Genomic DNA, 24,256 nt, shown 5'->3' on the forward strand with positions numbered 1-24,256 from the left:
AAATTTGTTCGAAATTCGACCGTGTATGACCTGCATTACTCTGGAAACTGAGTGGCCTTTTTTATAAGGTTTGGCAAAATAATTACTTTTGGTTTCACCACCCAGGCAAAAGCAGAAAGAATTTTAGTTTTGATTGTATAGAGCGGGGTAAATTATGAGCAGAATTTTCAGTGCACAAGCCAGAGGAGAGTTTTAATATACTGGCAAAAATGTGTCCACAGAATCCGAAATTGTCATCTATTACCAGCAAAGAAAATCCCCTGCGCAGCTCTATCAATTGATCAAATTAACAAAATCTATTGTGGGAAATCTGAGGGCGGGATTTTACATCTGGCATTTTTCAAATACAGAAATAATCTGCAGGTGATGTTTATAACTACAGATGAATCGCCTGCTGCAATAATCTATAGGATTACATTTTCTACTTGGAAAATGTAGATACTTCCAAAGCCTGTAGCATTGTCGTGAAATAATGGATGCTTCATTCAGTTTGCAGGGTTTCCTTGACCTGCCTTACAGCGTCACATTTTGCACAATCTGGAGTTGGACTTTATTTAACCAAGCTCATTATTTAATGATTGCTCTCTTCCTTCATTGCTGAATATTCTAGCACGTTGGCAGACTTGGCAGTATAAAGGGTATTCCTTTTGTATCATCCAGTTTCATGTTCTCCGTTTTGTGTCAGGTGCTGTCAGTCATAGTTTAAAAATGCTTTTGCCTGCTCTCGGTGGATGGGTTTAGTGAAGTGGTCTGAAAAGGATTCTCTGCAGTATGTGCATTCTACTGGAAGGAAGAAATCTGTGAACAATTCCCTGTGCAATGATCTGATAAACAGGTATCTGAGGATGATGAACGCGGTACAGGGGAATCCAGGTCAAGGTCAATGTTGCTGCCATATAGAGAAGCTTTTAGGCTTCTCTGAGCTTAGCAGACAGACTCTGTTGAGCATCAGATGGTCTTCCCAGGACATCACAAGAGTCTCGCTTGTACAGCTTCATTACTGGTATTTAACATTTTGTTTGTCCCTTTTCTGTCAAATAGTGTTTGTAATTATGATGCTCATTTAAGTGTAACAGTCAAAAATCCATATTAATGCTCCCAAAACCTGCCAGTGACTTCCTCTCTTCCTCTTTCATGGGAGTTATTTACATAGAGGAGCCGTATCGGAGTATTTATTTTTCTCTAGTTTGTCTAAAGGGATGAAGCAGAAACCTTGGCAAAATTTATTGAAGAAAAACTTATAACGTACATTACAGGACACAGAAATTGATTTGTACACCAGGGGTTGTGTGATTGGACACTGGCAAAAGCTTTTCTGGGATTACTTCCCTGTGTATCCATATAACCCCACACACTCTGTGAGAGTCCAGTTTTTGCTAGTGTCCTTATTTGAATGCCCCCCTCTCCTGTTATAAAATATTTTTTTTCTATATTTCACCAGTTTTCCTTTTCTTCTTTGACTGACACTTTTATATCAAAATTTAAGTGCTTACTTTCTTATGGCTGAATAGCATATTTTTGGATTGGGTACCCTCAGTTTATACCCCCGAGAACTATATGTGGACCCAGTGGCAGGGTGTGGCTAGCCTGTAAAGTTTGCTTTGCGCACTGAATTCTGTGTCCAGTGCTCACTTTGGCACATGGTACAAGTTAGCTGTAGGGTGCTATACAAGACCAGGGCTGCGGTCCATTTCTATGGCATCTAGATCCTTAAAGAGGAAGTAAACTCTCCCACTCTGATGCTTCTTTTCATTTAGTCCGTTATAATAAGTAATTATCAGACTATAGCCACTGTAATCCAGCCCAAATCGCATATTACTGCTTAAAGCGGGATTCCGCTGCCTTTTTTTTTTTTTTTTTTTTTTTTTACCCGTGTCGCTGGTGGGCGATTCCTACGGTGTCTTTGCAGTCACGATTGGCGTCTTTTTAACCCCCGGCGTGACGATTTCATTGCTAAAGAAAACTTTTAAAAAAGCAGTCCGGCGGTTTCCATTTTCACTGTGGGCGTTTGAAGCCCACAGGCATTTACTTCCTGGATGCGATGACGCTGAGCTCCCAGCATCCACCGCTCCATCTCGCACATGCTCATTGAGTGTCTTTGTTTTCCTTCCTCTTGCCTCGTGTGCTATAGTGGTAATGGCAGATAGAGCTGCCTGCCCACTTTCAAAATGGCAATTTCGGACACGCCCTCGTCACGTGACCGGCGTCCTCCTTCCGAAATCTCACGAGATTTCGGCATGACTGTGTCCCCCACGGATTCCTGGGAAATAGCAAAAAAAGTTCCCAGGGACCATTGCGAAGCCGATAAACACGCCTACTCCCACGGGAGGAGAGCCCGGAAGTCGGCATAAACATTAAAAATAAAAGGTAAATACTGCATATTATTTTATTTCAATGGTTATAACTGCATCTATGTTCCAAAGCCATTTGAATAAGATGAACTTGCAATTTTCTGTACAAAACTGCTTTAAAGAAACTTTAAAAACTTGTTTCCAGGGGTTAGGCAGCGCCATCTTAAATATTGTTTTCTGAGTCCACAGTGGAGTGTATTTCCGCCCTTACATTGAGCACTTCCTGCACTGTTAACCAAGCCTCCTTCTCAATCCAACGTTTCTATGGCAACCCTGCTTCCCTGTTCATAGCTGATTTGTTTCATAGTATTTACTTGTGCCGATGTCTAATGTTTCCCTTTGTCAGTCTTATCGGTTTCAGCTGATAAGACTGCAGTAATGGCCAAGTTTAGTCTGTATGTGAGGTCACATGGTGTGTAGGAGGAAGCTCTGAGTGATTAGCAGAGTTCAGTGTTGTGCGCCGCAGGAAGTCCTGATAACAGATAGATAAGACATAGAGAGTGTGCCGTAAATCAGGGGAGATCTGGGCATGCTCAGTGACTTCATTCTAAAGAACAAAAAGGATTACAACAATACTAAGCAAGTAAGGAGATATCTACAAGCAGTGTTCATTAGGGTTTTTTATGCTGATTTACATGGGACAAAGTTGTGGGGGAGGGTTTACAACCACTTTAAGACCCCTTCAGGGGCATGCCCTCTGTGACAGGTGAAGCCTGGAACCTGAACAGGACCAAAGATATAGGGTAAGAAGGGGTTTACCTGTACCTTTTACCTAAGTTCTTGGCTATATGTCTTGTGAATCACTACTGGGCTCTGTTGTACACACTACATGGTGTCATTTTATCCTACAAGACGTGCCATAGTGCTGATAACAAAAGTGATTTTAAAGGCACAGGTTATGGGGTAAACACTTGGAGTGTTTTTTTATTAAAAAAATAGAATGCATTAGAATAGAATGCATTAATATAAAATAAACCTTCTGCCTTTACATTTCCTTTAAGGCTGGGTTCACACTATAACCTGCTGCGGCTTGCACAGGAGAGCTGTGCGTCCCTGTTTCTCCATTTCAGGGATGAATCGGAGCCCATTTTATGCCTGAGTTCGGCCCTGAAATGGAGCCAAACGCGCACAGCGTCACTCCGAAGCCGTAACGGACATATGTGAACTGGTTCCATAGGGAGCCAGTCATATTCTCCTGCTATGCGAACTGGATGTGGAGAAACGCGCATCTAATTAGTTTGGGTGTGAACGGGGCCTAAAGCTTTCTGTGATCTGCATTGGATTGAGCCCCTGTCTGCCAATTCTTTGCAAGACTCTAATTTACAACTACCTTCCTACAACTGGAACAGTTTATCGAGATCACACTTGCAGTGCTTAGATTGGAGAGGCAGAACAGTCATACTATAGTACAGTGATGGTGAACCTTGGCACCCCAGATGTTTTGGAACTACATTTCCCATGATGCTCTTGCACTCTGCAGTGTAGTTGAGCATCATGGGAAATGTAGTTCCAAAACATCTGAGGTGCCAAGGTTAGCCATCACTGCTATAGTACAACATTTCTGTGTGTATCGCTTCTGTATTGAGCTGTTTAAATTGAGGAACTGTTTAAATGGGCGGCACAGTGGTGTAGTGGTTAGCACTCTCACCTAGCAGTAAGAAGGGTCACTGGTTCAAATCACAACCACGACTCTACCTGCCTGGAGTTTGCATGTTCTCCCTGTGCCTGCGTGGGTTTCCTCCGGGTACTCCGGTTTCCTCCCACAATCCAAAGACATGCAGGTAGGTTAATTGGCTTTTGTCCAGAATTGGCCCCTAGTATATGAATGGGGACCTTAGATTGTGGGCTCCTTGAGGGTAGGGACCAATGTGAGTGTGCAATGTACAGGGATGGGGACAATTGTAGACATTCACTCAGGTTGAACTGGATGGACTGGTGTCTTTATTCAACCTAACTATGAACTTTGTTTCCCTTTAGATAATAACTGGTGTAAATGTGTATTCATAGAATGTTCACCTAACTGAATCTGCTGACAATGTAAATGACAAAGTTACCAGAAACCATGTACCAGGCTTGGATATTGTTCAGCCATGCTAGATATCTTTGAATACAGTGCCTTGAAAAAGTATACCCCTTGCAATTTTTCATCATTTTGTCATGTTACAACCAAAAAACATAAATCTATTTTATTGGGATATATGTAATAGACCAACACAAAGTGGCACAGAATTGTAAAGTGGAAGGAAAATGATAAATGGTTTAACGTTTTTAACAAACATGTGAAAAGTGTGGCGTGCATTTGTATTTACCCCACTTTTACACTGATACCTCTAACTAAAATCTAGTGGAACCAATTGCCTTCAGACATCACCTAATTAGTAAAAAAAAGTCTACATGTGTGTAATTGAAATATATATATATATATATATATATATATATATATATATACACACATACATATACACACACATACATACATCTGTTCTGTGAAGCCCTAAGAGGTTTGTTAGAGAACCTTAGTGAATTAACATCATCATGAAGGTCAAGGAACACACCGGACATGTCGGGGATAAAGTTGTGGAGAACTTTAAAGCAGGGTTAGGTCATTCCAAAAATATCCCACACTTTGAACATCTCACGGAGTACTGTTCAATCCATCGTCTGAAAATGCAAAGAGTATGTCACAACTGTAAACTTTCCAAGACATGGCCGTCCACCTAAACTGTGATGTGGGAAAAGGGGGGAAAACACTGCGCTAAAGCAAAAAGTGGAAGAGTGCGGAATACAGCAGCTAACACTCAAACAAAGCTGGACCAAATAATTGAAAAATAGTGTAGCGCTAATATAAAAGCATATAATTGGGTATGTGTAAATGGCGACTGAATATATGTTATCAATGAAGACTAATCATATAAATAGTCCATACCAGTATAACACAAGTGAGTGAGGGATATTAAATTAATGATAGAAAAGTGCAAATATAAAGTCCACCATTCATTGGGTATATAGGTTCTATACTGAAAAAAACAGAGCAATGTCCCAGTAGGCAGTCCGCATATATTATGCAAAGCAAATGTATCGTTGAGGGTCTTCCTGCAAACAAGGTGGAGACCACATGGATCAACAGGAACGATGGACAACAAACACTTGTCTGAAGTTATACCAGTAATGGTGAGAAGATGGATACTCTTACTGGAAAAGTTGGCCGCACGTGTCCTACGACAGTGAGTCAAACAGGCTTGAAATCCCGACTGGTCCCAATCAGGTATTGTATGTTGAGTGAGTCACACTTTTCTGTCTCAGGGCTGTGTAAAGGTAGGTACTCCAGGTATGGAATCCTCACTTGCCCGTCCCCGAACTCCAGAAGGGTCAAGCACTCAGAATTCGATTGAATCCAAGATGCAGCTTGGACAAGGCTCATCATGGAAAACAGGAAAAAAAAAGGAAGAGGGGCTCCGGATGGTGCAGGTCAAAAAGCAAACCAGTAGGTTTATTAAGAAAATCATGTAATGTGAATTACATAAAAAAGTGATCACAAAAAAAAAAAAATCAATCTGGGGTACAAGTAATGCTGGCCCAATGCGTTTCGACACTATGGGTCTGCAACAGGGGCATGCACCAATTTTGGTGATTTTGTCTCACATAAAATCCCAGTAAAATACATTTACGTTTTTGATTGTAACATGACAAAATGAGGAAAATGTCAAGGGGTATGAATACTTTTTGAAGGCACTGTATCTGTTTTGATTGTCTTCTGATATCTTTTTATCTCCATCTTTGTTTTCTATTTATAATGTTGATCTATCTTATCTATATCTATTTTTGATATCTGTCTTTCTGTCAGTCCCACCTATTTCATCAATCTCTACTATATCAATCTTCATTTACATGTCACTGTCGCAGCCCTTCCTCTCCTGTTCCATTTATATATGATGCATTGTGTCTCTTGCAGGCCCTTCCCCTCGGAGGACACGGCAGAAAACGATGATGACATATATCGCAGTCTGGAGGAGTTGGCAGAGTGAGTTTCTATAACACTTTATAATGAACTATCTGTGAAAGTTTAAATAAAAATAAGGAATGTGGCTTTGGCGTAAACCTTGAGTGGCTGACCTGAATTGGGTTCATTGCATGTTTTTGTAGTACACACAGAAGGTAGTTGGGCTGAAAAAAAAGGAAAGCAATCGGCTTTATTTAACTACTTCACATCCAGGGCAATTTTTTTTTTTTTTTTTTTTTACATACCTAAAAAAAAATCCCCAGTTACATCATCTTTTTTTATTTTTTCTATTTTTTATTTTTTACTTTTTTTTGCTGCCAGAGGCGTTTTTGTGTTTTCTGCACATGTTTAAAAAATAATTTTAGCCCTGAAAATAATACCCCCAAAGATTATATATTTTCTGAAAGCAGACACCTTAGAGAATAAAATAGTGGCAGTTAAAACATTTTGTCACATGATATTACTGCAAAGGTCTAGGAAATGCATAATTTCAGTAAAAAACGCACAAATGATTTGTAAGGCATACAAATGGAATAAATTACCCAAATGTTTGGTAAAATATAAAAGACGAGGTTACGCCAAGTAAATAGATGCCCAACATGGCAAAACTTAAATTTGTGTGCACCCATGAAATGGTGACTAACTTCAGTATCCTATATTTTCTATAGGTGACACTTCAAAAGCCTCCTATAGGTATCAGTTTAGTGGTACGGAGGTGGTCTTCTGCTAGAAGTATTGCTCTCACTCCGGTGTGGTGATATGTAACATGTTTAAGGCAATCCATGTTTTAATGTGTAGACTCCCCCAGGACACCAGGACGTCCGTTTACGTTTGTATGTGTGGAGAGGGGCCCTCAAATTTTGCCAGTAATCGGCTCTCCTCGCCTAACACCGACAGAGGAAAGGAGAGCCGATCAGCGGCATCTCCTCACAGGAGGACATCTAGGGATGTAATCAGGGCCCTGATTACAATAAACAAAGTGTAACAATACAGTGACCAGCATACAGTGCCCACCAGTGGCAGCAATCAGTGCCCACAATTGCCACAAATCCGTGCCCATTAGCCATGCCAGTCAGTGCTCTCCATCAATGCCCATCAGTGCCACCCATCAATGCCCATCAGTGCCCATTTGTACCTCCTATCCATTCCTCCTATCAGTGCCCACCAGTGCCACCTATCAGTGCCCATAGGTGTGGCATATTGGTGCCTCCTCATCAGTGCCACCCCATCAGTAACCATAAGTGTCACCACATCAATGCCCAACAGTTCATCCTCTCGGTGCCCATCGGTGCCGCCTCATCAGCACACATCAGTGAAGGCGAAAAATTACAAAAACAAGTTAGTGACAGAAAAAAAAAAAAAATTACAACATTTTTGGTCTTTTTTTTTTTTTTTTTAAACCGAGCAGTGATTAAATACCACCAAAAGAAAGCTCTATTTGTGTGAAGAACATGATAAAAAATTTATTTGGGTACAGTGTAGTATGACCGCGCATTTGTCATTCAAAGTGCGACAGCGCTGAAAAATGGCTTGAGCAGGAAGGGGGTGTTGGTGTTAGGCAAGTGGTTAATGAGACATGCAGGGTCTAAAAGACTGGGGACACCAAGAGGTTAACCTGAAAGTCACAGCAAGAAGGGGAGGAGAGTGGATGCATGGATGGGTTATATGCCACCTACTGGTGAATGGACACTGGCAGATCGATCAAACAAGAAGTCCTTCCCTATATAACCCCTCCTACACAGGAAGTACCTCAGTTTTGTAGCAAGCAATAAACTTCCCAGACAAGAGGGGAGGGACCTCCTGTGTCCCGTGATGTACTCCAAGAAAAGGATTTTACAGGTAAGCTGTAGAAAAAATCCTATTTTCTTTATCGTACATCACGGGACACAGAGAAGCCATTACTATCGTGGAAGTCCCAAAGCAATGCCCTTAAGATGAGGGAGTCTCCATGGCAGAAACTGCCACTATTACTGTTTGTAATACGCTGAGGCCAAAGGCAGTATCCTCCATGTTCTTGACGGCCACCTGGTAAAAACCCTGTGGATGTATAAACCAAAGACCAAACAGTGGTCTTGCACATCTGGGCCAATGACACCTGATGGCGGATGGCCCAAGATATCCCCCACACCTGGTAGAGAATCTCTCCCCAGAAAAAAATGTGATTTTGCCCTTTAAACCATAGGCATCATTGATAAACTGGCAGATCCACTGCTAAATATTCGACCTGGATGCTGCCTGCCCTTCCTGGGTTCTTCTGACAGCACAAACCCGGATTCCTGACCTGTGCTGACAACTCAAATAGATCCTGAGCACCTAAACTACCTCTAGAGTATGTAGCGATCTTTCTCCTGCAGACTGTGGATTAGGAGAAAAATAAAAGGCAAGGCACTCTCCAGATTCAAGTGAAAACTAGAAACCACTCTAGGCAATAAAGATGGATGAGGACGCAACCTCACCCTAGCAAGACCAAGAATGGCTCCTTGCATGACAGAGCCACCAGCTCTGACACTCTACTTGGTGAAGTGATGGCAACCAAGACCTCTTCTAAGGGACTAACCAAGTCTTTCAATTGTTTCAAAAAAAGGCTTCTGCAAAGACAGTAAAGAGCAAATTTCAGTCCCAAGGACACAAGAGTGGCCTGACATGCGTTACACGCTGTATAAAGTATGAACCAAGGAGTGAGGAACGGTGACCTCTGGGAAAAAAAAAATGGATAGGGACAAACTCTCTACCCCTTTTACTTTACTTAAGGCCAATCTCCTTTCCCCTACTGTTTGGAGAAAGAAAAGAAAATTTCCCACCCACATATTTGTCGGTGCCACTTCATGGCTTCCCCCAGGCAAATTTTTTTTCCAAGTCCTGTAATTGAAGTTCCCTGAAGCTGGCTTCCAGGGTTCAACAGTGCTGAGATGCAGGACCCAAGAGCATTAGGACCCGCTGGACTGGGAGTGACCAAAGAACGAAAACCGCAAAACTCACTATGTCAGTGCACCAAGCCCCACTGGGCTAATTCTGCTAACACTATTATCAGTGTTACCACCTCCTGGATCATTTGCAAAAGATGTGGGAGAAGTCGAAACGGAGGCCAAGTCTCACATAAGGGAGAACTGGTACCTAAGGTGTTACCGTTGCATCTGCCCTTTTTGCCGGTGGGACTTTTGTCCCGGACACAACCTGTTCCCACTTGTTGTAGAACTTGGAATCTAGTAGCTTCACCTGCAGAGTTCCCCTTGCTATTATTCTATCTATACCTGGAATATGTACTAGTGATAGAGACAGCACTTGTTCACCATCCTGAGCCGCATGAGTCCTGGTGTCGCCCTGGTGGTAGATATATATACCCCTACAGAGGCACTAAACCTACAACTGGTTTGTCCGTACATCCAAAGCAAGGCATACTGGCCCAAAGTTCCAAGATATTGATGGGCAGTATTTTCTCCTGTGGAGACCGAATCCACTGAACTATAGCCAGCTGAAGAAGCTGGCATCGGTGGTACTTTTCCCAATCCCTTCTCCAGATTTTGAACCATCAACCACCAATTTTAGCTCTGTAATACCCCAGGAACAGAGCCTTCCGGCAATCCAATGCCTGGATCTCCATGCTCCAGACAGAGAGAGTGATCTTCTACAAAAGACCTGTAGGAATAGGAGTATAGATGGGGAACATATTTAGATACAACTTCCTCCTGCAGAAATGTATCCAAGGAAAATCTGGAACAGACTGCTTCCTGAACAAAGATTATTGCGGTATATTGAGATTGGCACCCCCTGCATTTTTAGCAAGTCCAGCACTGGGGCTGGGAGCTTTGTGAACCCTCGGAGCTGTGGCCAGCCCGAAGAGCAGAGTTACAAAAATAAAAAAGACGACTTTGCACTGCAATTGCAAAAACCCTGGAAAAAAGCAGCACATGAAGATATGAATCATTGATGACTATGGACACAGAAATCTGAGGTCAACACTAAATGGATAGAGCCTATCTGAGACAGAAGGATGTTGAGCGGCTTAAGTTCTAAGCTAGACCTTATGTCCCTCTTTGATTTTGGGACTGCTACCGGTCGAGTTATTTTTTTATTTATTTTTTAATAATGAGCCCATACCTCTGCTGCAAGAGTCAAGTGCAAGGCAAAAGACTAATCTGTGGCAGACCTAGAGTTGCCACCTCATCCCTTTAAACCCGAACACCTATGAATTACCGTATACAGGCTCTGTGGCTGATTAAGGTGGTAATTAAACTCACTTGGTGCTTTATCTGCACTAAATTAGTCTCAGAACCTGTGTAATTCATAGGTGTTCGGGTTTAAAGGGATGAGGTGGCAACTCTAGGCAGACCCTGAAGACCCAAAGAGGCGTACCTAACCTACCAAGCTTCTGCCGGCTAAAGATGGAGTAAAACCACCTCAGAGACTGCCCCAAGATCTTCTGGCCTGAGATACTCCCGAAACACAGCAGCCTCAGATGCCTCCCTCACCCAGGTGGGGAAAATCTTACAGCATCTCTGGTATTCCTGGGCAGTCTCACTTCCATATACTAACCAGGCTTGATCCTGCTTAGGCTTCAATCAACATATCGGGCACGATCAAGGTGATGTGGCCAGAATCTGATGAAAAATTAATGAGTCAGGAAACACTGCAATGCTAAACACCACAGTGGTTCAGATGCACCTGACACTACTGTCCATCGGGAGATGTGGTCACCGCCAGATCACTGAACCCGAGAGTGGTGCACCTGCCTCCCCTGGCTGCCTCTCTTTTCTGGAATTATTTAACTGGTATAGCAACTATTTTAGCCAACCTAATACACAGTCCTCTGAGGATGCAGGCCTAAAACAATGTTGGTTTACCGCTATGCAATCCCTTAGGTACTGTATGTAAGTACCCAGGTATGTAGGTACCTTAGGTATGCAAACATGCAGGTATACAAGTATTCTTGCCATTCATTTTATGTATGCAGTTCAGGGCAAATAAGCCTATATGTATATCTCCCTAGGCAGATAAGCGCATATTTCTGTAGTCCTAGGCAAATAAGCACATGTGTGCTTAATTGCCTAGGACTACAGATATATGTGCTTCTTTGCATAGGACTACAGACATATGTGCCGATTTGCCTAGGGATACATACATATGTGCCTTTTTTCCTAGGACTACATATATATGTATGTAGTCCTAGGCAAATAAGCCCATATGTATGTAGTCCTGACCTAGGCAAATAAGCACATATATATGTAGTCCTAGGCAAATAAGTACAATACATGTATGCAGTTTAACGTAAGTAAGCACATATGTATGTAGTTCAAACTAAGCATATACATATGCAATACAAATTAAAATATGCCAGCCTGCGTTTAAGCAATATGCATTTATGGAAGCATGCAAGTACGGTATGTGCTTATGCAAACACACACTTTAAGCAAAACATGAAAGTGTGTGTTTATGCAAACACACATTTATGCAATACGTGCCCATGGAAACATGTATTTACACAATAAGCAAGCATGCGTTTACGCAAATATGTTTATGTAAACATGCATTTTCACAAACGTGTCTATGCAAAAATGCATCTACGCAACATGTATCTATGCCGCCATATGGTTATGCAAACGTGTCTGTATGTGCGTTTACACAAATGTGTATCTATGCCAATATGTGTTTATGCAATACATTTATACACACACATCTATACAACACATGCCTATGAAAACCTGCGTCTAATGCGCTGTCTCGGCCAGCCTTGGGGATCTTCATGGCGAGCGCTGCCTGCTTGTCGGGTGCGAGGGGCCACGGGGCAAGCTGGCTGGCCCGGGGGCACTCTGCAAACATTTGCCTATGCAAGCTTGTGTTATTCAAGCAAGCAAGAGTCTATGCAAATATGTGCCTATGCAAGTAAGCAAGCATTATGAAACATATATACTACGCTGCTCCTGCTCAACTGCACCTGGGCCCATACTAGTTTTATTCAGGATTAGCCAAGTACATGCAGCTTTTTTTTCTGCTTCAGAGCAGCCTAAAAATAAGCTCCTGTAGACCAGATGGACTTTATTCTGGAGACACAACACCTTACAGTGCAATGATACCCATATAAGGGTGTATAGACTTACGGTTGTACAGGTCCCCCAGATTAAGCAGTAAGTATTTAGTATATAATCATGACTTGTCTGCCCATAAATCTCTCCCATAGTGAAAACTCACTTCATTAGTGCCGGTTCACACTAGCGCGATGCCAGACATCGCATGTAATTCGCAGCGCACTGCTGTTCACATTACATGCATTGTCTGTGCAGGTGCGATGTCAGCCATACAGATAGTATGGCTGATATCGCACCGCATTCGGTCCAAACACGCACAGGACCCTTTTTTCTGTTCAGACCAGAATCGGATCGCATGTGTGTTCACACATATGCGATTCGATTCATGTCCGAACTGTCAGTTCGCAGTGCGATACGCGAGCTGAAATGTGGGTGTCGTTAACATATAATGACACTCCCCAGCAGTTCGCATATGGCAGTGTGAACTGCCGTGCGTGTCGGGAGCGATGCGGGAACCCGCACATGATTTGCAGGGTTCTCGCATCGCCCTAGTGTGAACCGGCACTTAGTATCCATGGGCTGCTGTTATGTCTCAAGAGGCCTTGCTGGACCTGCCGTCCACATGTAAACATGGTCGCCAATTCACTTCCTGCCTATATAGAAATAGGCCATACTGAGCGAGCCTGCGCTCTCTAGTGGTTGGGGGAGAAACAGCAGCCCATTCTCCTAAGAAGTACAGAGCATGATTAAAAAGCACACTGCCACCAGTGGCTACTGAGAGAGAACCAGACAAACAGATCTCTTTTAAAAAAAAAAAAAAAGAAATGCAGACTCGCTCTTCCTGCTGCCGGACTCTGAGCACTCTGACTCTGAGTCCAGCCTTCACTCATCACGATGAATTGGTGAAGGAGAAAAATTACCTGTTTGCAAATTTTACAAACTATGAAAAAAGTTGTTTTTTTTTTTTCATAATTTCTGATCCTTTTTTGTTTTAGCAAAAAAGAAAAACCCCAGTACTGTAATGATTAAATGCCACCAAAAGAAAGTTCTATTTGTGTGAAAAAAATGATAAAAATTTCATATGGGTATACAGTGTAGCATGACCATGCAATTATCATTCAAAGTGTGACAGCGCTGAAAGGGCAGCACAGTGGTGTAGTTAGCACTTTCACCTAGCAGTAAGAAGGGTCGCTGGTTCAAATCCCGACCACGAAACCACCTGCCTGGAGTTTGCATGTTCTCCCTGGGCCTACGTGGGTTTCCTCCGGGTACTCCGGTTTCCTCCCACACTCCAAAGACATGCTGGTAGGTTAATTAGACCCTGTCTAAAAATTGGCCAAAATATGTGTATGTGTTTGTAAGCACGTTGGGACCCTATGGAGTAAAGGACTGCGCTATACCGCAAAAGCGCCCTGAGGCAATTCAGTTTGCGTAGGTAACAATATACAAGTCACTCATTCATTCATTTATTTGTTTATTCATGAAACCTGAAAATTGGCTTGGGCAGGAAGGGGGTTTAAGTGCCCAGTTGGCAAGTGTTCAATCTCTGTGTATCATCTGAAGCGGTTTCCTTTCACTGGGTATATGTGAGGGTTTTACATCCGCTTTAAACGCCTGTAAAAGAAGCTTCTTTTGAGCTGCAGTGTGCATGGGCCTTTCACTGCTAAAGTTGCTGGAGCGTGAGAATGTTTTATCAAGTCATCGTCTGGCTTTGTTGTGGCTCCTTATTCTCAGCATAAATCTATACTCTGCTGTTTATTATCTCCTCATCTGCTAATCCTGCATCAGCCTTTGGGACTCATTATTTACTGCAGAAGACTGGAAATGTAGTGGGTGGGTGCTTATTGCCATAGGCTGCTTAGTTCCTGATTACATTCCTAAGAGCAATAAGCACTAATAGATCTGGAAATAAATGAGTTTTTAGATTCATTCAGAATTGACGGGACCATTTTACCTGCAGCTGTTCTGCATCTGACCTGCATTTGACCTGCTTCAAGCATGTTTTGCATTACTATAAAACAGTGATTCTCAACCAAGGTTCCGTGGAACCCTAGGGTTCCTCCAGAGGTTGTAGGGGTTCCTTCAACATTGGGCAGTTTCTGCCTCTCATAAGTTCCCACTCACACCATTGATCTTTTTAGCTATCTGTAAGGAGGTAATTCTTCCCAATGACCACAAGTGTAAGGACCATTCTTCCCACTGACCATCACACTAATGTATCATGAGTTATAGATTTCTAATTTTTAGCAGGAGTTCCACCGAGACCGGAGAACTGTTTCAAGGGTTCCTCTGTGTTGAAAAGGTTGAGAAAGGCTGCTATAAAACAATGCAAAATTAGCTTGGAGCGAACAAAAGCTCATCAACACAGGCCTAAGCCCTTGTACACACGGTCGGAGATTCCGACGGAATGTGTCCTATCGGACCGTTTTGTCGGATATTCCGACTGTGTGTGGTCTCCATCGGACTGTTTCCGTCGGAATATCCGACGGACCAACTTTTCCAACTTGCCGGTAAAATTTTCCGACAAAATGCTCCGATCGGACATACTCCGATCATGTGTAGCCTACTCCGACGGACAAAGTGCCACGCATGCTCAGATCAAATTTCTAGACCAAAGCTATTGGCTACTAGCCTGAACGTAGTCCCATCGTAACGAAATAACGTCATCACGTCATGTACAATCGGATTTTCCGACAACTTTGTCCGACCGTGTTTATGCAACCGTTTTGGACAAAATCCAACGGATTTGGTTGTCAGAATGTCCGACCGTGTGTACAAGGGTTAAGGGTGATGGGGACTTGTAAAGCAATGTATGTAATATAAAATACATTTCACACTTCTTCACAAAGCAGTGGGTTTGCACCAGCTGCAAGAGCTCATAGCAACCGGTCAGCTCTCATCAGCCAACTGCATTGGTTACAATAAACTGACATCTGACTGGTTATGTTTTACCACACTTTGCACAATGTCACTGCCATTTCAGTGCTTTAAAGTGGTGTTGCCACCAAAAAATAAAGTGTTTAAAATTCTTTAAAAAAATAAATAATTTTTTTTTACTCACCTCTAAATACCTGTTGCTAGCGGGTCCCTTGTAATCTTCCTTCTTCCTTGCCCAGGCTGGTGACATCACTTCCCCTCGTGCCACACAGTCATCTGGGACCTGTCACGTTTCCCAGGTGACTGTGCGACGTATCACGGCGCCCTGCACCGCTCGTGCATGCGCAGTGGGTGCCCGGCTGTGAAGCCACAGCCGGGGGTCCACAGTACGAATGGCGGAGCCGGGAACGAGGGGGGGGGCTTCGTTTCCCCGCATCGCTGGACCCTGGGACAGGTAAGTGTCCGATTATTAAGTCAGCAGCTGCAGTATTTGTAGCTGCTGACTTTTTAAAAAATGTTATTTATTTTTTTTTTTTTTGGGGCACCCCACTTTAAGTTGACTCTCTTGAGAATGTTTTTTTTAAATAAAAACTTTGTAAAGAAAATAGTTCTTACCCACCACCTATGAAGAGCTACAGTGGCGGAAGAATCTTGTTTTGTATTCCCTATTCCATATGCTCACGTTCCACCCGCCAGCCACTATTCCACTACAGGACACATTAATGACATAGCATCTGCCTGGTAGAGCCACAGAACTCAGCATCTGACACTCCTGGAATTATTTTGGATGCTGAAGATACTTCCACAAGCATAGCTTTTCAAGAGAGTGATGATCTGAGGAACAGCAGTGAAACGGAGTTAATAATTTCTTCTATTACGGGAGTTTTATGACGAGTTTGTTTTAAGTACTTTTTTTTTTTATTTTTATTTTTTTTATTTTTTGTCATTTGTAAAATCGGGATGCTCCACGTTCTGCTTTCAGATTTTTTTTCACCTCAGCATGTTCTACCTTCTGGGCAAAAAGGTCCAAAGCTCCTGACTTATAGCCCGAGGTCGAATCCAGCTGCTGGGTGAGCTGCGCGGCATACTTGCACAGAAATTCTAAAATGCCCCGCCATCCGTGTGATAGAAACGTCCCTGAGGGTTCTTTTGTTTTTGTTTTTTGACTTAAGGAAAATTTGTTATGGAAGAAACCTTAAAACTGCCATAGCAGCTTTTGAAAATGCTAGTTGCCTGGCTTCTTCCTTTTTTATTATTTTTTTATTTTTTTTTTTTTTAATGGAGGAGGGATGGTAATTAACCTGTTGCACTCCAGCTGTTGTGGAACTAAAAGTCCCATGAGGCATTGCAAGCTGCTGACAGTTACAAGCACGACTCCCAAAGGCGAGGCATGATGAGTTGTAGTTCTTCAACAGCTGGAGGGCCACAGGTTGAGCGCCCATTGAAGGTGTTAGCCCTTGTACACCCGATCGGAGATTCCGACGGAATGTGTCCGATCGGAGCGCTTTGTTGGATATTCCGACTGTGTGTGGTCTTCATCGGACTGTTTCCGTCGGAATATCTGTCGGACCAAATTTTCCAACTTGCCGGAAATATTTTCCGACAAAATGCTCCGATCGGACATACTCCGATCATGTGTAGAGAATTCCGATCGGACAAAGTGCCATGCATGCTCAGATCAAATTCCTACACCAAAGCTATTGGCTACTAGCCTGAACGTAGTCCCGTCGTAACGAAATAACGTCATCACGTTCTGAACGATCGGATTTTCCGACAACTTCGTCCGACCGTGTGTATACAACAGTTTCGGACAAAATCCGACGGATTTGGTTGTCGGAATCTCCGACCGTGTGTACAAGGGCTTAGCCTGTTCCTGCTGTATTAGAATAGGGAAGAGAAGAACCAACAGCAGATACAGTCCTAACATCTGCAGCCCCGGAACATCCCACAAGAGCTGCAATTTTGGAGGTGCTCTAGTCATCTAGCCATTACAATTTGGGTCTTGTCAAAAGTCGCTCACATTTTTTCACTTGCCCACTTTTCTGCTTTCAATACATCAACTTCACCAACAACATGTTCACTTGCTGCCTAATATATATCACCCACATTCAGTTGTCATTACAACAAGATAATCAATGTTATTCGCTTACCTGTCAGTGGACATAATGTTGTCTGATTTGTGTATAGACTATAGTTGGTAGGCGCTATAAGACTCCTTTCACACTGAGGCAGTTTTCAGGTGTTTTAGTGCTAAAAATGGTGCCTGTAAAGTGCCAGAAAACTGCCTCTCATGCCTCCCCAGTGTGAAAGCCCAAGTGCTTTCCCACTGGGGCGGTGCGCTTGCGGGATGGGAAAAAAGTCCTGCAAGCAGCATCTTTGGAGCAGGAGCACTGTATACAGCGCTCCCAAACTGCCCCTGCCCATTGGAATGAATGGGCAGCGATTCCGAAGCACCTGAAAAGCGCTACATGGGCGGTTTAAACTCTCTGGGCGCTCGCTGGGGGTTAAAAACACCCTGCTAGTGGCCAAATAGCACGCTAAAACCACGGCAGTGTGGAAGCAGCCCAACGTTAACACAGCCTAAATTACTGATTTATTTATTTGTATCTCAGAAATGTAGCAACATTTATTTTAGCCTAAATGTATGAAGAAAGATTATTAATTTGCAAGGTTTTAGCGCAAAAACTAAGGGAATTTTTTTTTCCCCATTTGTATAGTAAAAAATAAACTCCAGTGATGAATAAACCCCATCAAAAGAAAGCTTTGTCGGTCTAAAACAAAATGACACAAAATTAACTTGGCTACAGTATCGTATGACGTAGTAATTGGCAGTCACAGTGCTGAAAAGTGGCCTGGACAAAATGTTGGTTTACTATGCCAATCTTCAAGTGGTTAATAAAAGTTTGGCAAATTAGGAATAACACATTGCACAGACAGCACTGCAATTTACGTTGACATCTTCTGCCTCCATACACTGGTTAGAGTCCCCATTTCTCGCTACAAGCCTCAGGAGGTGATTAGTAGTGATGGACGAACTTCTGATGGGACGTTTCGCGAACGCGGCCAAAAGTTTGCGAACCTCAAAGTTCGCGGTGGGCCCCATCGACTATAATGACAGGCGAACCTTTAAACCTACAGGTCATATTTTCAGCCACAAAATACTTACTAGATGTGCACACACAGTCCCACCACATGGACACTGACATAACAAAAGTATTAAGTGAATCTGGGATCGACAAAGATAAGCATTCTTTTTTTATCTGTGAAATTTTGACTATTCAGGAGCACATGAAGGCCATGGAGGAGAGGAAAGGTCAGGGCAGGCTATGAAGATGGTGCAGGAGATGATCACCTGAACCGTGATAGAGAGTACTGACACCACACCAGCACTGTGATGGAGAGCACTGACACCAGCACCATGATAGATACTGTCCCTCAGTCCCTACACTGATAAGACTGCAGAATCGGGCAGCAGTCAAGTATAATATTCTTTCTATATTTGAAAGAAAGTAGATTATATGTGTACACCCCTATATACTGTACACCTATACCAGTCCTTAAAAGGACCTTTGTGGACCTAGTAGCTAGTGATTTGCAGACTGTCCCTCAGTCCCTACACTGACAAAAGACAGCTGCAGAATCGGGCAGCAGTGCACTCTGCAATCGCCAGCACCCTGTATACTGTACACCTATACCAGTCCTTAAAAGGACCTTTGTGGACCTAATAGTAATAGCTAATGATTAAACTGACTGTCCCTGCTCCACACAGCGTCCTGTCCCTACACTGACAAAAGACAGCTGCAGAATCAGTCAGTAGTACACTCAGCAATCACCAGCACAGCAGTGCACCATAACCCTATATACTGTACACCTATACCAGTCCTTAAAAGGACTTTTGTGGACCTAATAGCTAGTGATTTGTGTCACTACAGTCTCTCCCTGCTCCACACAGCGTCCTGTCCCTACACTGACATAAGACAGAATGTAAAATGGCCGCCAGATCAGGTCTATTTATAAGGTAGGGGGAATGTCCAATTGTCCATGTGCTGAAATATCTCAATTGGCTGTCCTGTACCCCATGATGGATGTGTCATCATGGGTCAAAGTTCTTTCACAATGTAAATGCATATGTCCGCTGGGCGAACAGCGCCAGAAGCCCGCCGGTTTTGGCGAATCGCGAACACGCAAAATTTGCCGCAAACCGCTTGCCGGGCGAACCGCAAGGCCATCTCTAGTGATTAGTACAATGAAATCTGAGCTCTCTGGATTTGGATACATTCTAACATGTTAATATAGCAGCCTCTATGATTCATATTTAGTGGTACGCCTTTTCTCGGTACCACTTCCAGGGTGCAGTGCTGTCAGCCCCGGGGCTCCCTTGGGAAGGTTCTGCTTGGTGCTGGCTACACAGATGGCTGTCTGAGAAAAGCCACTTCCAATTATAGACGCAGCCGAGCCAACAGATGGCAGCGTCCTTTGCCTTGTGTATCGGACTGGCATTAAGGCGAAAATCCATGAACTGTGTATGGCCAGTGATGGACATTCATGTAGTTTGTCTTTCTGTTCTCACATACACTGGAGAGATGTACACAGGTTGCCACACTATGAACTCAATAAATTTCCAGTGTATAAAGACGGCCTAGAGCACAAATGTCATATGCCTCTCTTGTATTTGCAGGAAAGCTATTATATTCCGGAAGGCTACCTTGGAATAGTTAAATATGTAATTGTATATTAATTGTACAATATAGGACACAGGCAACTTATATACCATGGGTTATAGGCTTATAGCTTCAGGCCAGTGGTCACTGGAAAGCCTCCCCTGTCCTCAGTTTTTGTTTTTTTTCTAGTAAAATTCTTTAATCAACACTCACTGTCTTCCAATACCTACATAGAAGCATTGTATCCAGATCAGTGCAACTTGAATAAAACCTTGGGATCTGGGCCTGGAGCCCACCCTGTGGTAATGGCCTGTAATATTGCTTCAAGCACTGGATCCTACATGGGGCACTTACCTTGGTACAGTAAGTTGAGTTAGCCCCCAGGGGGCTATACAGTTCCAGGGCTGTGGTCCATTGCTATGAAACCCAGTCCCTGAAGATCACCATGACAGGCGAAGCCTGGACTTTATATACAGTCCAGTGTCATGCATCTTTGACCTTTTAGTGTTGTAACCAGGGCTATATTTGGAATACATTTACTTCGCAGTGCAGACTTTTCAATCTTGGCGCTATAATTTAATCATTTAGAGCTCAGTCTCTGGTGGATAATCGGGTGTTACTTCACACCATTGTTCACACACTTTAACAACACTTCTGCCTAGACCCTTTTAAGCACTTGACCTTTGAAAGGTAACTTCATGACCAGAGCATTTTTTGCTATTTAGCATTGCGCTGCTTTAACTGATGGGTTTACTTCCTCTTCGTTTTCCTGCAAAGGTAAAACCTAATGGGCTACTATGCAGCCCATTATGTGTCACTTACCTGACACAGGAGCCAGCGAGGTCACCGCTGTCCCCTCTTCCACGGAGCATCCATCTTCTTTCCGGGTATCGTGGCTCCGGTGCTGTGATTGGTCGGAGCCACGATGACGTCACTCCCACGCATGCGCAAGGGAGCCGCCACTAACGGCATGTCACCGTTAGCAGCCGCATGCTCAGTGTGTACGGAGCCTCCATCTTCTTGGTGGGTCTTGCTGCTCTGGCGCTGTCATTCGATGGAGCCGCGATGACGTCACTCCCGCGCATGCGCACGGGAGCCGCCACTCGCGGCACATCACCGGTAACAGAGGAGCGCTCAGTGCGCCTGCGCGCCGCTGTCTACGGCGCATGCACCGTCAACAGCGGTGCCTTTCTTTTTGCAAATATCTCCTAAACCGTGTAGGTTTAGGAGAGATTTCTTGGACCTACAGGTAAGCCTTAATCTAGGCTTACCTGTAGGTCAAAGTGGTCTGTAAGGGTTTCCAACCATTTTAACCACTACTCTGTGTGTGGGGAACTGTGTCAAAAGCTTTTGCAAAATCCAGGTATACCATGTCCACAGCCACCCCTCTGTCCAAGGTTTTCCTTACCTCCTCATGAAAAGAAATCAGATTTGTTTGACAACTTCTCTTTCATGAATCCATGCTGTCTGTTGCTTATAATATGTTTTTCCAGCAAAAACTCGTCTATGTGGTCTATAGTTACTTGGTAAAGACTGATCCCTTTTTAAATATGGGCACCACATTGGCCCTGCGCCAATCCAGTGTTACCATTCCAATCATTGAGTCCCTAAATATTAGAAGCCATGGCCTTGAAATGACAGAGCTCAATTATTTTCCGATCCGTTCGTGGATGCCATCTGGTCCAGGTGCTTTATCCACCTTTATTCTGTTTAAATCCTTCTGGACCATATTACTTTTGAGCCATTGGGGTTGTCACTACCACCCCCAATGCACCTTTGTATACATAGAGCTGAAAAAAGTATTTAATACATTTACCTTCTCTCTGTCCCCAGTCACCACCTGTAGATTATTTTGTAAAGGGCCTACATGATCAGACTTGACCTTTTTACTATTAATATATTTAAATAATTTTTTGGGGTTTGTCCTATCTTTTGCAATCTGTCGTTCGTTTTGAATTTTTGCATCCTTGATTTCCTTTTTACATATTCTGTTATATTCCTTCATTTTTATATTTTTTAAAAGCTCTTTTTTATTATTTATAGCCATTTTAACTTTGACCGTGACACACACAGATTTTATTTTTAGCCTTTTAAACGTATTGCCCATGGGAATATACCTTGCAGTGAGTTTATATACAGTCACTTTGAAGAATTCCCACTTCTGTTTTGTGCTCATTGATGCCAATATTCCCTCCCAGTCTAAGTCCTGGAGAGCAGCCCTCATCCTTGGAAAATGTGCTCTCTTAAAGTTTGTTGTTTTTATCCATCTTCTATCTACAGTGCCTTGCAAAAGTATTCACCCCCTTGGCTTTTTTACCTATTTTGTTACATTACAGCCTTTAGTTCAATGTTTTTTTTAATATGAATTATATGTGATGGATCACACGATATTCTAAGTCAGTGATTCTCAACCAGGGTTCCGTGGAACCCTAGGGTTCCTCCAGAGATTGCCAGGGGTTCCTTCAGCATTGGGAAATTTCTGCCTCTCAGATAAGTTCCCACTGACACCATTGATCTTTTTAGCGATCTGTAAGGAGGTAATTCTTCCCAATGACCACAAGTGTAAGGACCATTCTTCCCACTGACCATCACACTAATGTCTCATGAGTTGTAGATATCTAATTTTTAGCAGGGGTTCCCCGAGACCAGGGAACTATTTAAAGGGTTCCTCTGTGTTGAAAAGGTTGAGAAAGGCTGCTCTAAGTTGATGAAGTAAATTATAAAAATATATACATAAAACAATTTTTCAGAAATAAAAACCTGATAATTGGCATGTGCGTATGTATTTTACCCCCTTTGTTATTAAGCCCATAAAAAGCTCTGGTGCAACCAATTACCTTCAGAAGTCACATAATTAGTGAAATGATATCCACCTGTTTGCAATCTAAGCCCCTGTACACACGGTCGGAGATTTCCACAACCAAATCCGTCGGATTTTGCCCATCGGATTTTGTCCGTCGGATCTTGTCCGAAACTGTTGCATACACACGGTCGGACAAAGTTGGCGAAAAATCCGATCTTTCAGAACGTGATGACGTAATTTCGTTACGATGGGACTACATTCAGGCTAGAAGCCAATAGCTTTGATGTAGGAATTTGATCTGAGCATGCGTGGCACTTGGTCCGATCAAAATTCTCTACACATGATCGGAGTATGTCCAATCGGCCCAGTTGGTCGGGAAATATTTCCAACATGTTGGAAAATTTGGTCAGACGGATATTCCAACGGAATCAGTCCGATGCATACCACACAGTCGGATTATCCGACGACACGGTCCGATAGGACACATTCCGATGGATTCTCCGACCGTGTGTACAAGGGCTAAGTGTCACGTGATCTGTCATGACTTAGACCCCTTTCACACCGGGGCGTTTTTCAGGCTCTTAACCGTTAAAAAAAAAAAAAAAAAGTCTGTAAAGCACCTGAAAGAAGCCTCATCTGAAATCCCAGTGTGAAAGCCCGAGTGCTTTCACAATGAGGCGCTGTGCTGGCAGGACATCAAAAAGTCCTGCAAGCAACTTCTTTGCCTCAATCAGGCAGGCCCTTGCACTACATGGTTTTGGTAAATCTGAAGGAAAAAGTGAAAGTGTGTATGGGGCTTAAATGTTGTAGAGAAAGTCATTAAAAGGTCTTTATTTCCTTTATGCAAAGGAAAACAAAGTGTATTCTACGGAGCAGCATTCAGAGAATCATGGATGAGCCAATATTGCTCTGCAGCTTTTTCAGAGTTGTTGGTAGAGCAGCATGCGGTTGCTGTAGTGAGAAGGGGATGGGGCATACTGTATATCGGTGTGTGACCTTGCTATCTTGATACTTTTTTTCTTGTGAAATTCCTGTTATGGTTCCCTAGGTGATAACACCAACCTTTTTTTTTTTTAAATCTGGTCTCTGTACCAATTTGATGAACCCTTTGCATCAGGGTGGTGGCAGATAATCTCACACATACCAGCCTGCTGTGTGATGTTTCTTCATACACTCCTAACGGCGATTAGGAGGTGTAAACACTCTTGTGAACTACAAGGGGCCTTTTAAATGATGTATTGGGTTATTAATGGATGTATTTGCCTCATCTGAGGTCTAAATCACAATTCCTCCCATTTGCCTTTCTGCTGTCTTTTTAATTCTTATACCGATAATTGCAAAGGTAGTAAATATTAGTATATAATATTGTTGCTTAACTGTAAGTTCTGTAATTTTGATCCTTTCGGCTTTTCTTTGCACGTGGTCCAAGTCCTGTGCAAGGTGGTGGCTGGTAATTTGTAATAATGTAGGCTTTAAATTGGTTCATCTCTGGGGGAGAAGGATGTATTGGTAATCTCTGTGCTGCCTCCATCCTCCCTCTC

At 43.0% G+C, this 24,256-nt stretch overlaps 1 protein-coding gene across 8 annotated transcripts in view; it reads left to right on the forward strand.

The window, feature by feature from the left end:
• VAV2 (vav guanine nucleotide exchange factor 2) overlaps positions 1-24,256 on the forward strand; it is a 277,949-nt gene that overhangs the window by 186,594 nt on the left and 67,099 nt on the right. For all 8 annotated transcript variants that reach the window (XR_013274298.1, XM_077479141.1, XM_077479145.1 and 5 more), the window contains exon 4: positions 6,304-6,372. Coding sequence is in view for 7 of the 8 variants with exons in the window: in XM_077479141.1 (XP_077335267.1) it covers positions 6,304-6,372 (69 nt within the window). In the remaining variant the exon portion in view is untranslated. The remainder of the gene's footprint in view (positions 1-6,303; positions 6,373-24,256) is intronic.

The sequence above is a fragment of the Lithobates pipiens genome, unplaced genomic scaffold (assembly GCF_037356315.1).
Source record: "Lithobates pipiens isolate NorthernLeopardFrog02 unplaced genomic scaffold, aLitPip1_a1.2 Scaffold_14, whole genome shotgun sequence".
NCBI lineage: Eukaryota > Metazoa > Chordata > Amphibia > Anura > Ranidae > Lithobates > Lithobates pipiens.